The sequence below is a fragment of the Meriones unguiculatus genome, chromosome 7, assembly GCF_030254825.1.
Source record: "Meriones unguiculatus strain TT.TT164.6M chromosome 7, Bangor_MerUng_6.1, whole genome shotgun sequence".
Lineage (NCBI taxonomy): Eukaryota > Metazoa > Chordata > Mammalia > Rodentia > Muridae > Meriones > Meriones unguiculatus.
Genome location: NC_083355.1, coordinates 104,260,094 through 104,275,347, shown reverse-complemented (window position 1 = coordinate 104,275,347; position 15,254 = coordinate 104,260,094). Strand labels below are relative to the sequence as shown.

Here is a 15,254-nt window from a genome sequence, read left to right as displayed (position 1 = left end):
GTGTGGTCCTTGGCTGGCACATTGGTCTCTTCAGGTGGCCCTGGACCCAGATATTTGGCTCTGTTGATCTTGTAGCGCTCCTATGCCCTACAGTTCTTATTTCCTATTCTGATTCTCTGTGAGGCCCAGCTGTTCCTCTTGAGAAGCTCTTAACTTTGGTTTATAGTATGGACAGTGAACTTCTTATGGGAGCATGTTTTAGAGGCTAAGGGTTGTTTTAGAGGTACACATTTTTTTTTATATTTAGAATCTAATCAAACAGTCTATGATCTTCTAGACTAGTGAAATCAAGAAAGTTATGTGACATAAACATTTGGAATGAAAGAGAATTACCATTCTTACTGAGACTTGTATTGAGATCTTCAGGAAAGCAGCAAGATTATATGTGCGTAGACATGGGGCAGGGGAATTGGTTTCTGTAATCATGGGCCCAGGAAGTCCCTTGGCATGTTCCTTGCAATGGAGGCTCAGGGATGCTGATGGTATAACTCTAAGACTTTGACCAAACAGCTGAAAATCCAGAAAGCCAGTGGTATGAATCCTGGTGGTTACAGGCCAAAGAGTCTGAAATTCTGATGTCCAAGGGTAGGAGAAGAAAATGAGATGGAGAGAGAAAGAAAGAGAGAGGGATGGGGAGAGACAGAGAGACAGATACAAACATACAGAGAGAAACAGAGAGACAGAGACAGAGACACAAACACACACAGAGGCACGGAGACACACACAGAGTGAGAAAGAGAAAGAGCTCTTTTCTACGCCTTCCCCTTTTGGTTCTATTCAAGCGCTCAGCCTATTAGATGGTCCTGTCCACACTGACCATGGGCCTTCCATACTTAATCTATCAACTCACATGATAATGTCCTGTGGAAACATCTAGAAACATTTTAACAGACACACCCAATAGCAATGCTTTACCAATTCTCTAGGTATTCATAACCCAGTCAGGCAAACACCTAACATTAACCATCAACTAACTCTTTTAATCTAATTAAGAAATGTAGCAAGTAATTTTACATTTGCAATTCATAAATTCATCAAAACCAGTTATTGTCATAGTTCCAAGTGTTCATTAAGCATGTAGGTCTGTTCATTAAACATGGAAGTCTGTGACCTCCAGATCAGGTTAGGCTGTTGGAATTCACAGACTCACTACACCTAACAGAAAAAACATGTTTCCTGGACCCTTGTGGTGCTATGAACCTTAACCAACCCAAGGTCATTGCTGTCATCCATCAGAGAAGAATGACTTCAGCTTAGAATGTGTCTGACAGTTTGCTTATGGGGATGAAGAAAAGCATCACACATTTTAAGAGAACTTGTACAATCATTAAAGTTGAGAAAGTCTTCTCCATTTCAAAAAGTGTACTTTGGAAAATAGTCTCAAGTACCAGTATTGGATCTATGAGCTATTAGGGGATACTACATGTAACAGGAAAAAACAAAAAACAAAAAACAAAAAACCCTATTCATTTCCTTGCGGTATGAAATTACTAAATCAGGGTTTTGTTTGGTGCATTGCAATAAACAATATCTATGCTGGGCTCTGAAATATTGCTATGATTCTCAGTAAAGCACTGATAGTATTTACTAACCCTTGCTTGGTTTTCCAGCAGCCACACAGTTTTTTTTTTTAATTCACGTTTGTCCTAACAACAGTATATCCACCCAATCTCCCTTTTCCATTTATGACCCCTATTTTCCCACTAATGACCCCTAGGCCCTGGAGAAGAATGATATTATCTGCACAAAGAAATTCAGTCTGTGGCCAGAGTTATCAGTTCAAAGAAGGCCAACAAGAACTTCTTGGGATTTTGTTTGAACTTTGGAGGAAATGGCTTTCTCACTTTCTTACTGATGGTTAGCCTGGAGAAGGAAGAACTGAGACAATACCCCTAACTGTCTTTCCTTGGTAGGTTGCTTTGTCTGGAGTTGAGCTAATTCTTCCAGAGTAAGGAAAGGGCTAGTGGTAAATGGGCCCTGCTCATGCCCCATGAGCTCTGAAAGGAGCTATTTGCAAAATACTAAGAAACATAATAAGTTTCCTATTTTTCCAGAGTCAGTGGGATTTTCCATTTTTTTTTTAGGTTTAAGCTAGTCTGCACTAGATAATCTAGATATAATCTATAATCTAGATATTCCTAACCAATGTGTACAGACTCAAGAGAGTTCATAGAGGGCCCATAAATAACCTTTGACCCCACAACCAGTGCCTGACTCTTCTGGCCACTGTAGTCGTCTTTGGGCCACATGATCTTGATTCAAGTTTTAGGCTGAGCTGCCCTGATGGATGAGCCTCTGGCTTCATCTGTCCTTGGCTTGGTTATTTGCAAGGCCATTCCCTCTTTATAAAAATGTTGGTCACTATGTCTGACCAATTGCGTGTAGGATCAGGACCTCCATTCCAAACCATAAAGATGCTGGTTACCAACAGCCAACTACTATGAAACAAACATGCAGACAAAAACCAACAAAAATATAACCCATCACCCAAAGCCCACATCAGACAAACCCAGTCCCTGTTCTATGCAACTTAGAAAATGTTATTTCCCCCCTTTTCTCTTACCTAAGACATAATGGATTGTAAGTTGAATACTATTTAGCTGAGTACAGTTAATTCTGGAGTAAAGGGCCTTTATAAAGTCATACAATTAGAGAAGTTAAAAAAAAAGCTTGATACAAAGCCAGAAGTAATAAAATAAGAAACAATTTGCCATGTTTTAAAAAGTCAACTACTTCTGGTAAATTCATTGCAAATCTTGAAAGAAGGCTTAGAAGCAATCTCAAGGCTTGGTCATTTTTAAGATGTTCCTGAGAAATATCCCACTATCTAGAAGTCAGGGAAGTGGGGCAGTTATCATGGGAAGCTTTATCTCATTAACTGTGCAGTTCATATCCTGTTCTGCTTGCTCCAGGTCATACAATTTGTAAGCTGACATTGTTCACATTCCCCTTCACTACGAGCAATGTTAGACTTTCAGAGTTCTTTCCAAAGCCGTCGCTGATGCCCCCCCCCCCCCGGGCTCACTATCTGTACTGTAGTGCCATGTTGTGTGTGTGTATGGGGATTAAGATGTTTCTATTTTTGTAGCCCTCTTAACACCATGGTGAAAACCTTTATTCAGTAAGTAGGTTGTTTTCTTGGAAAAGGTCCATAGGGATTGCTCAAAGGGCATGGAGCTTTTAAGGGTCTTGCCAAATCATTTTCCAGAAAGACTCTCATGTGTAGCATGAAGTTATGTGCATTAAAAATGTCCTTTTCTGAAAAAGCAGTACTACTATTCAGTATCAATATGTTTTTTTTAAAAAAGCCTTTTGTGTGCTGATATATACATATATACACACATACATATATATATATATATATAGGTGATATATACATATACATATATATATATAGGTGATATATATATATATCATATATATATACCATTGACCCTCTGTATCTGTGCTTTTACATCATAGAGACAAAGCCCTGTTATGGGGTTCTGCTTACTGGATTACTCAACATGACTTGTGCAGGCCATTGTGTGCTGGTGGCCTTAGGTTCTATAAGAAGCCATGCCGAGGAAGCCATGCTGAGGAAGCCATGCTGAGGAAGCCAGTAAGCAGCACCTCTTCATGTCCTTTGCGTCAGCTTCTGCCTCCAGGTTCCAGCCCTGCTTGGGTTCCTGTCCCCACTTCCTCCAAAGATGAACTATGATCTGGAAGTGTAAGCCAGATAAACCCTTTCCTCCCTAACTTGGTTTTTGGCCATGGTGTTTCTTTGCAGCAATAGAAACCCTAACTAGGACACAGCTATTTACATAACATTTACATTGCGTTAGATATTTTAAGTATTTTAGACGATATAGGAGGAAATGTTTAGGTCTATATTAGAACATGGTATTTATTTAAGGGAATGGAATATCCATGGACTCTGTTATCTGCAGGAGCTCCTAGAACTAGTCTCCTATGGGCATCTAGGAATGGTCATACAACAAAGGAACTTCTCTACGCCAGTAACCAAACCAGAAGGAAGACATCTTGATCAACGGTGCCCTGCACCTGTTATTTCTTCATATCACATTCTACTATGAGAAGCCCCCCTTACCTCTGATGACTGCCTCTACTGGTAGATCTGTAGCAACTAGCTTTTATAAGCTGGAGGGTGGTGCTCACGTCTGTGTATAGACATGTTGCCATAGACCATCATTTCCAGAAAGGCAGGAAATGATCACCTTCTTACCAATGGCTGGGAAATGCAATTAGGTTTTAGTCTTTGTATCATTTTTAGGTTGAATGATCTGACTCATATGCCTCCTGCTCATTTCAGGAGGTAGCTGGTGACTCTCTCTTGCCTAGTTGCATCAACAAAGGGTTGGATGAGCAAAGGTACTGAAGGAGCTGCTTGAATTTTCTAAATGCTTTGACTGGATGTTTAATCATGGCCACCCAATAGGAAGCATTGTACCTAATTGCTACTGACACAGGTAGTGTGGTCCACACACATGTTCTTATTCTAACTTGTAATCACCGCATAGGGTAGGGATTAGCCTCATTCATATATGGCAAGAGTGAGACCAGGAAAAGTTAAAACAGTTTATGCATTATGTTGCAATAAACAAGTGTCATTCACCGGGATCAGCAGGGCGTGGTGCAAAATGAAAACACATGGTTTGTTTTAAAAAGGTGATTAAGAATACCAGCATGCAAGTGTCAGAACATTTAACCAAGGACAGAACTGTCGGGCACTTTGGGTACAAGACGGGTGCTGTTGACTCAGAGATAGTACCCAAGATTTAGGGTTTAGGGAGAGTGACTGAGGTAAATATAATGCCTGTGAGTGTCAACATTCTCCCAGTCCTAAGATAACACAGAAGATCCTTAGTTGTAAAGTACAAGTGACATCACTCATAAGGATGAGTTTTATGTCCTAGAAGTAATGCTCAAGATTTGGGGGAGGGGGAGGTTTGGGATAAGCAAAGCATAAACTGTGGGAGAAGGGCAGAGCCTGGCTCATCAGACAGCAAAGGCTCACCAGGTTGCAAACGGCATCCATTTCCAGCATTCCAAGGGGAACAGCTAAGCACCTCGTTCCACTGAAGTGATGGGTTGTGTGTTTAAGTTGTCCTGGATTCTCCAGTGCTTATCTGTGTCCACAGGACTTTTTTTCTATACAAGCCCTTTCTGAGTGTGAGATCCTGTGTGACTTTCACAGTTCATGTGTTCACAGAACATCTTGCAAGCACAGACAGGTTGGTTCCACAATGCATACCCTTTATCAACTGGGCTTGAAAGACACAGTTTGGCAAAGGTTTGACTTGGGCACACGAGAAGCGTGTGGAAACTTCTTTGTGTCTCAGGACTTAGTCTTCTTTAAATACTAGCTTTCTCTTCAAGGACTCTGAGATATTTTCTTCTTAGGGGCAAACAGAGCCAAGAGCTATCTGGTCCTCTTTTGTAATAATCTCTTTATTCCAGGCTCTACCCTACTTTTTCTTCTAACAGGTTTAGTGTGTCTGGTTTTATGTTAAGATCTTTGATCCACTTAGACTTTAGTTTTGTGCAGGGTGACAAATATGGATCTATTTGCATTTTTCTACATGTAGACATCTAGTTAGACCAGCACCATTTGTTCAAGATGCTGTCTTTATTCTATTGTATTGTTTTGGGTTCTCTGTAAAAAAAAAATTAAGTGTCTGTAGGTATGTGGGTTTATTTTTGGGTCTTCTATTCAATTCCATTGAACCATCAGTCTGTTTCTATGCTAGTACCATGCCATTTTTATTATTGTTGCTCTACAGTAAAGCTTGAGATCAGATATGGAAATACCTCCAGAAGATCTCTTATTGTACAGGATTGTTTTTAGCAATTCTGTTTTTTTCCCATATGAAATTGAGAATTGTTCTTTCAAGTTCTGTAAAGAATTGTGTTGGTATTTGGATGGCAATTGCATTGAATCTCTAGATTGCTTTTGGTAGGAAGGCCAATTCCCTACCGATCTATGACCAAAGTTGAATCAAGACAGCCTACAGACTGGGAAAGGATCGTCACCAACCCTATAGCTGACAGAGGACTAATATGTAGAATATATAAAGAGCTTAAGAAGTTAAACACCAACAACCCAAGTAATCCAATTAAAAAATGAGTTACAAAGATAAACAGAGAATTATCAATAGAGGAATATTGAATGGCAGAAAAACACTTAAAACAATGTCCAACGTCCTTAGTCATCAGAGAGATACAAGTCAAAACAACCCTGAGATTTCACCTTACACCCATCAGAATGGCCAAGATAAAAACTGAAGTGACAATACATGCTGGAGAGGATGTGGAAAAGGGGAACCCTCCTCCATTGCTGGTGGGAATGTAAATTTGAACAACCACTTTGGAAAGCAATCTGGCATGTTCTTAGAAAATTAGGAATAGTGCTACCTCAGCTACACCACTCCTAAGCATGTATTCAAAATATGCAGCTATACCACTGGTAAGCATGTATTCAAAATATGCTCAACTATACAGCAAGGACATTTGCTCAATCATGTTTGTAATAGCTCTATTCATAATAGCCAGAATCTGGAAACAACCCAGATGTCCCTCAGTGGAGGAATGGATATAGAAATTGTGGTACATTTACACAGTGGAATACTACTCAACAACTAAAAACAAGAAAATCATAAAATTTGCAGGCAAATGGTGGGAACTAGGAAAGATCATTTTGAGTGAGATATCCCAGAAGCAGAAAGACACATGGAATATTCTCACTCATAAGTGGTTATTAGCCATATATTATAGGATAAACATGCTAAAATCTATACTCATAAAAAAGCTAAACAACAAGGGAGACCCTAGGGAAGATGCTTAACTCTCATTCAGAAGGGCAAATGCAGTAGACATTAGAAGCAGGAGAAAACAGGGAACTGGACAGGAGCCTACCACAGACAGCCTCTGAAGGAGTCCACTGATTGTGGCATCAAAGCAGAGTCTGAGACTCATAGCCAAACTTTGGACAGAGTGCATGGAATTTTATGAAAGAAGGGGGAGACAGAAAGACCTGGAGGGGACAAGAGCTGGAAAATGAGAGCAAGAGAGCCAAAATTCCTGGGCCCTGGGGGCCCTGCAAGACTGATACACCAACCAAAGAGCATACATGAAGAGGACCTAAAACCCCTGCTCAGATGTAACCCATAGACTCAGTCTCTATGTGGGGTCCCTAAGTAAGGGGGCTGTCTCTGTCATGAACTCAGTGGCAGGCTCTCTGATCACCTCCCCCTGGGGGGAGAAGAAGGAGGGGAGGTGGTATTGGGAGGAGACAAAGGGGGGGAGGGCCACAGCCGGGATACAAAATTAATAAACTGTAAAAATAATAATAATTAACAAAAATGCAAAAAAAAAAAAAGAAAAGGAAAAAGAAAGCCCTTTTTCTTTCTCAGTGTCCGGCTGGGCTCGTTGTACGCTGCTGAGAGTCAGCAGCAGCTGACTGGTGGAGGGACTTCTGGGCTCCCTTTGCTTTTCCTGTATCTGATAGTCAAGTTCTTTTTGAGCAGTTGCAGCTCTAGCAGGTGAGCTGTCTCTTCCACTTCTCAGCCTCAGTGGTGTTCGGCTGCCCAATGGCCTCCATGTTTACTACACAGCCATCATGGATCCACTTAAGTCATTGAACTAAAACAACTCAAGGCATGCCCTATAGCTCACACGTGCATGCACGCACGCACACACACACACACACACATACACACTCTGTCAAATGTATACATACATATGTACATACACACACATGACGTATTTGAATATTGCCTTATTAACCACCTTATTAGAGAACTCCAGTTTTATTTTACTGGGGTATTCTGATCTGTGAAATGTCAACTAATCTACTCCAGCTACCACCGAATACTTTTTCATTCACATTTTTTTTTCTTGAATGTCTCCAGTACCATAAGATTTGGGAAGATTACTTGGGTCTGAGGACGATGGGGTATCGTGCGGTGATACAGAACCTCCTTGCGTTTCAGTGGTGCTTTTGGGGTGACTCCAGCATGCCCTGTGAGCACGCTGGAGGACGTGTGTAGAGCATGTCTGGGTTAATAAGTGCATCCTCACTCAATGGGCTCAGTGTACATCTTGCCCACGTCTGCGACATCTTTCTGAGGTGGACTAATGGAAAAGATGTATTTTCTGAAATGAGGCTGTTGTGAGACACGCTGGCTAAAGTTGTTAGTGTCTCTACAAGTTTCTAGACTGTTTCTGGGACTTGCCCCTGTAATGCGAAGCTGCAGAGGCATGCTTGCCTTTTTTCTAACTGGAGAAGTCGGTGTAGATCAGATTATTCTACGTGGGTATGCTTGGCAACATCATTTTGTACAAGATCCTGAAAGCATTTGAAAAAATGTCCCAGGAGCTTTGTCGTACTCTTAAATCAACATGATAGGGAGCAAAAGAAAATAAGATTAGGAAGTCTTGCCTGCACACTCATCTAAGAAATGGAAACTGCAATTTAAGTAATTTGTGGTAAGAGGTTTGAATGATTCTGAACATAAAATTGTTAAGGAAAATAGCCAAGTGACTCATCCCCAGGGCAGAATCGAACAGCGAGCTCTCCGGGCCCAAGGGAGCATGAGTGATGTCCAAGAACATGCTTTTCTTTTGTGGCCATGCTGAGAACATTGTTCATTTTTGGTGCCGTGTTCTCAAATGTGTCTCTTGCTGTGGACAGACACCTCTCCCATTGCACGGATTCAGAAACAGACGGACTTGAACTACATGAACTGGGAACAATGTTAAGTGATTGTTGTAAGACTGTAATGATATTTGACAAGAAAATAAGTATCAATTACTTGTGCGTTTCACCTTATGGGAATTATGCTAATATTATAGGCTTCTTTCTTCCAGTAACACTATTGCCAGCCCCATTTACATAGAATAAACCCAATACTCATTATTTAATAATTACTTATGAAATTACAAAATTCTTAAGAGTGCAACTACGTGAAACTCATTTTAATTTGACCGTCCTGTAGATGAAATCTTTTGTGTTCAAATATCTATTCCATTAACAAACATTTATTTATCACTGATTGTTCTGGGTACAGGGGTAATAGGTAGAGATACAAGATTCAGGGATTGTGTGCCATTCCCAGTAAGGAGAGTTGGGCACAGCTAGATTTCACCATCATTGGGGTAAAGAGGTACAGTCTTCGTTCACAAATTTTCCCTATTACTAGGCTTCCCTAACCGGGACAGGGAAGGGCAAGTCCTTTGTTCCTTCTGAGTTTGTACGAGATTAGTTTCCTCCTTAATATTCAGCACCTGATACTTTATGAATGCAGATGTTGACTATAGCAAGTCCAGGCCAGGAGGATGCCTATGGGACAGATACTTTATGGGGAGGCTTTTGTCTACAGAGGCAAAGGTGAAACTTTTTTTGCGCTGTTCAATTGTGTCCATGATGTATGATGTTTCTTAAGAGAAAAGTATCATTTTCCATAAGTAACACAATTCTGGTGGACTACACATTTCTTAAAATGTATTAAGATCCCTGAAACACTGAGACTATTTATAAGGAGAGAAGCAGGGAGCACTGTTTTGAATTGTAAAGGGCTCTGGAGAACGCGGAAGTCTGTGGACTCTTTGGTTCAATGCTCTACCGCCTCCCTGCTTTCTCTGCCACCTCACTGCTTTCCTTCTCTCTCTCTCTGCTTTCTCTCTCCCTAGGGTATGGGAATATTGCTCCAAGCACTGAAGGAGGCAAAATCTTTTGTATTTTATATGCCATCTTTGGGATCCCGCTTTTTGGTTTCTTATTGGCTGGAATTGGAGACCAACTTGGAACCATCTTTGGCAAAAGCATTGCAAGAGTGGAAAAGGTTTTTCGAGTGAGTACTGCACCAATTTAAACCCTCATTACTGGAGTCACTGTGTTTAGCCTAATAGGGTTTAGAAGGCAGCAGCAAGGTTTCTGTCCGAATGAAATAGTTGAATGCTATGACTGTGTTTTCTCTTCTGGCGGATGTAGACAGAGAATTGTGCCTAATGTCTTTTTATTGAATAACTTCCTGCCTTATAGTGGTGCTTACAGGATCAAAGAAGGTTAAGTATGGATTACCAACACAGATTTCCTGAAGAGAGGAGACACATTGAATGTTTTAGTCTGTTTATGCTGCTGTAATGAAATGTCCGAAGCGGAATGGCATATAAACTTATTTCCCACAGGATGGAGACTTGATGTATAGGATCAAGGTTCAGTTGCTTGGTGAGGGGCTGTGCCCCCCCCCTCAAGGTGGTATTGTTAATGTGATTTCCAGAGAGAATGTGCTAAGACAGCATGTTGTGGATGGATGCAAAGGAAAACGGGCTTGACATTGTATAGTGCCATTTATTTTTTAAGGGCTTTAACTGTATTGGTGAATGAGGAGCCCTCATGACTTAGCCCCTTTCAAAGCTCTGGACTTTAATATGATCACATTAGCCAGCACTCGTCACAATTAAACCATAGCTTAGAGCCCTTTATGGAAGACGGTGAGCAGGATAGATGGTTCAGTGGATGAGGGCACCTCCCTGCCAACCCCAGATCATTCTCCAGGATCCACATGGTAGAAGAAGAGAACTGATTCTTACAAATTATCTTTTGACCTGTGAGCTATTGTAAACACACACACACACACACACACACACACACACACACACACACACACACACTCCAAATAAGATGGAAGATAGTTTCCTGTTTTTAAAATGACGTAGAGACATATACACCCATCTATTCCATTATCAGAATGTCTTCACTTGTTTGGTTTCTGCACAATGTCTCCAGGCTGATCCTGAATTCTTCTCTGTCCTCTTTTCTGTGCTTTGTACCTCTCTCTTCATGGGTCCTCTTTGTTCTGCCTCTCAGTGCTGAGCATCCCTCAGCTCAGGACTCCAATAGTCTACGATGAGGTGTGAAGCTTCTACCCAAAACATCTACTGTTAAACAAGGGGCAGAAGTCTCAGCCTGATGAGTTTATTTCCTACAGGTGATATGTTTGACCTCTGTGGCAGGCATGTAGGATGGGTGTGAGTGGCTAAGATTGCCAATGCTCTTTAACTCATGCCTATTCATTTAATTTCACAGAACTCGTTGTTATTGTAGGCATCTCTATGTTCTTACTCTGTATTGATGTAATTCTCAAGTCTTTCTGTCCTTCTTCAGGGAATTCTTTCTTATGGTAACTTAACTGCGTGCGTGTGTGTGTGTGTGTGTGTGTGTGTGTGTGTGTGTACATACGTGTATGTAGAGGCCAGATGTCAGTGTCAGGTGTTGACTGTGATTGATCCCCACCACATACACCTTATTTGTTTGAGTCAGTGTCTCTCACTGAAGCCAGAGCTCACAGATTTTAATTGGGTAAGTCAGCCAGTAAGTTTCAGGAACCATCTTGTCTCTGCCTCCTCAGTACTGGGATTATATATGGGTGCTGTTCTGTCAGATTTCTACATTGGTGCTGGCAATAGAACTCAGTTTCTCACACTCCTGTGCCAAACACATTACGGACTGAGCCATCTCCCCATCCTCTGCCGATATAATTTTTCAAAATTACATTTTGAGAACTTTTACTTTTTCATAATCTGTAATGATGGGTGAGTGGTGAGCTCTAAAATCAATGCACCCCATGTCCTCAGAGATAAGATCCCTCAGGTTGTCCCTCGGATCCTGGCTTCTGTTTTTCTTCAGCTGATGCAGAGGAGTTCCTCAGAGGGCCAAGGTAAGAGGTTTATTAGCAGATGAGAAGAATAAGATGCATTGCTGGGTCACAATCATGTTCATAAATTCGGCAGTCTTGGGAAGCTGCCTCTGTTTCTTCATCAGCGAAGGCGACAGAGTGCAAATCAATTTTAGAATGTTTTAGTGATGGCTAAATGGAATAATGGGTAGCAAGAACTTGGACAAGGGTCAGAAAGTAGCTCAGAGCTACTGTCCTTCCTGAAAGAAGAGTTTGTTGGCAGGCTAGCCACTAACTCGGGTTTTGTACACATGTGAGTTTTTCTGGAATGTCCCACAGACTTTGCTCCCTGGGTGCTGGCCTTATTCGAATGTGCACCTGTCTCCTCAGTGGTCACCATGGAAACCATGGCGCACCGCTTCTTAGATGTTTAGGTCTTCTTAACTCAGACACAGCAGCTTTGTCTCCAAAGAGCTGTTTTAAACTCCTCGGAGGTGCTTCTTAGCCATCCTCACAGCCCTTTGAATTAGGGGGAAAAAAACCGGATGTGGTGATTGAACACTGAGAAGAAACAAGAGTGTTCTTAGAGTGTTCCCATGGAGAAATGACTTATTTGTCCACCTCCCCCCCCCTTTTTTTGAAGCTCCTCTTGGTTTCAGTTTTCTTGGTCACAGAAGAAAGCATTAGGCTGCAGATTGTCTTCAAATCCCCGGAGTCAGTTACTGTATTCCGCACGAGAGGAGCGGTTGCGATCCTTTTACTTCACGCTTACCAAATTGGGCTTTCACTCTCCTGTAATGCAGTTCAGACTACAAGTAGAGCAAGCTACGCTTCTCCTTTGAGCTGCTTCCAGAAGGCCGGTCAGTAGACTCTGGGGCTGAGCCTGAACATCCCCACACTTCACTTTCGTGCTGACGGCCCAGGTTCTTGCAGCATCACTGAAGACAGGGAGTCATTGAGGAAGGTGAGACAGATACGGCTTAGTGAACAGGCGCCGCATGGGGGATGCATTTGCCAACTCTCGAAGGGCTACGAGGGGTGGAATTCCAGGAGGAATGTCAGCACACTTCTCCAATAAACAAACAACTGGTTGTGCAGCACTTTTCTTGCTGCATGTAAAGTTGTGGTAGGAAAGACAAAGAGCCTTCATAGCCACCCTCGGCTATTCATGCAGACATTTAAAGGGTCAGTTATTCCCTGATGATTATTTGAGAAAAGGTGATTGTACTAACCAGCAAGGCTTGGGGCGTGGATTTTCAGTTGTCATGGGGAAATTTCATTTAATTAAAAAAAGAAAAAAAGGTCTGCATACTGGTTATTAACCCTTTTTCTCCATCTGATGTCTTTCAGCTCTAGGGAAGAGAAGGTGCCTTTGTGTGTGGGTATGTGTATATGTGTATGTGTGTGTGCGCGTGATAAAAACAAAGCAGGCAGTCAGCCTTCTACAAGTGTGTATTCTGCGGTGATTCTTTCTTGAGCCATACCCTGGTTGGAGACTCATTTGGTAGAATTGTCGAGGAACACGGTGCTGCTTAGGAATGAGCTTGGACTGCAAAACAGCAGTAAAAGCCAGGCCGTTAATGCTTGGATAGAATAAAGACACCTCCTCCTGTGGGGATTGGGTCAACTGAGAACTACAGGAGCTAGATAGGGGTCAGAGGGTTAGTGCTGCTGCTGACCAGCTGACTAGGGGATGCGGCCTTAGCTATGCTGCCGAAAGGGCTTATTTGTCTTCCGCTGAGGCATAACACATCACTGCAGACACACCACAGCACAGCATCGGAAACAGCACCCTTTTTGTTCTGTCATTGCTCTGGAGGTCATAGGCTTGGAGGGCTCAAGTGATGAGATATCCTGAGTGTCATCCAAAGCCAAAGTCAAGGTGTTGGCAAGACAAGGATCCAGGTCTGAGCAAGAACCTGCTTCCAAACAAGTTCACATTTAGGGGGAAAAAAAGAAAACAAAATCAAAACCCCCAAACCCCAAATAGAAGTTACCAGATAACTATTTCTGGGGTGGGTACTCTTTCTATTTACTGTAGATAGAGCGAGCAAGGACAAACCAAAGCAATCATTCCATCTTCGCCTAAGTGAATGGATGCGTTTTTTGGGGTTGCTTGCTAGGAGTGTGTGAGGGGATACTTACAGAACAAGAATGACCCAGGCAGCTCCATGACCAAAACCCCTACTCTATGAAGGGTGAGGACTCAAGCTGCACCATGGAGCTCCCCGCGCAGCTTTCGGGTAGCTGGACTCCTGAAGAGTCTCTGTCCCAGCAGTTGCTTTCTGCTTATGAAACCTCAGCATGTCCTCACACTTACTGGCAGTTTTGTGATCCTCTCTGCTCCCTCTGCAAGGCAATGTTTCTGTCTGGAGGAAACGGCTAGAAACACAGTTCCCTGTGGTTGTAGGATGGAGAGCCCCATTTCCTTGCTGGTTTTCAAGTAGGAACAATTTCCTCAGTTTCACCTACATGCTTCAAAACCAAGGATGTGCTGGAAGCTACTCACAATTTGCATCTCTCTGACTTTGACCCTGGCCCAGCCGGGGGAAAGCACTCTGCTTTTGATGGCTCAGAGATTAGACCAAGCCTGTGAGGATAATCTGCCTTAAAGGTCAGCCATATCGTATCACGTTGTTATGGGAGCAACAGGTCACTGTGCCACAGGGGGTAGGGACTGGAGTAATTTATCTTCTAGAGGCATCACAGACATCCTGCCTCCAGCAGTTATGGAGGTCATTGGTGGCATAGACCTTCTCCACAAGGACAATCTGCTTCATCGACCTTCGCCACAGCCTGGAGAGCTAAACCGAGTTCATCTCTTTAAGGCAAGATCACTGCAAAGAGCAAAAGAAGGGCTTGAGCGGAAGGTGCCCATCTTCTAAGTTGATCAGGTTAAGTCCCTTGTCAGGTTGAGAAGTGAGGGTAAATGCTCACAGCATGTGTGAAACACTGATCATGATGCTTGGAACACAGGTCTGATAAACAATGGCGGAGGACACCCATTTAGCTCACAGAGCAAGAAGCCTGAAGGCAGCTTGTTTTAAGTGGGGTCCACCGACCACACAGTGTCAAGACTACCCAAGTATTTCCCTCCCTTGACATGTCAGCTTTCCATCCATAGGCTTGTTGCTTCATGGTTACAAGAAGGTTACAATAGGAACAGACATCATGGTTGCATGCAGCCACATCTAAGGCAAGGTAAAAGAGACACTTAAAAATATGTTATTCCATCTGTTTGTTTATTTCTGTCTCTCTCAAAGACTTATTTTTAATAGAAGTTTTAGATTTATAACAAAATTGATTACATAAACTGTGTATATGTATTCCCATTTTATATACCTATATATGTTAAAACACACACACACACACACACACAGACACACTCACACACACACACACAGACACACTCACACTCTGTAACCTCATATGCCAACATTCTCTACTAGAGCAGTGCATTTTTGTTTCATTTGACGTACCGGCATTGGGGCTTAATTACTTCTTGCTCTGTAATTTATATTAGGGTCTTCTCATAATGCTATGCATTCCATGTTTGGTCAGGTGTTCAATGATGTG

The 15,254-nt window shown here is 42.2% G+C and overlaps 1 protein-coding gene across 3 annotated transcripts in view; it reads left to right on the top strand.

Moving 5' to 3' along the window:
* The window catches only part of Kcnk10 (potassium two pore domain channel subfamily K member 10), a 138,290-nt gene that overhangs the window by 79,050 nt on the left and 43,986 nt on the right, over positions 1 to 15,254 (top strand). For all 3 annotated transcript variants that reach the window (XM_021641716.2, XM_060388000.1, XM_060387999.1), the window contains exon 4: positions 9,691 to 9,851. In XM_021641716.2, the coding sequence (XP_021497391.1) occupies positions 9,691 to 9,851 (161 nt within the window). The remainder of the gene's footprint in view (positions 1 to 9,690; positions 9,852 to 15,254) is intronic.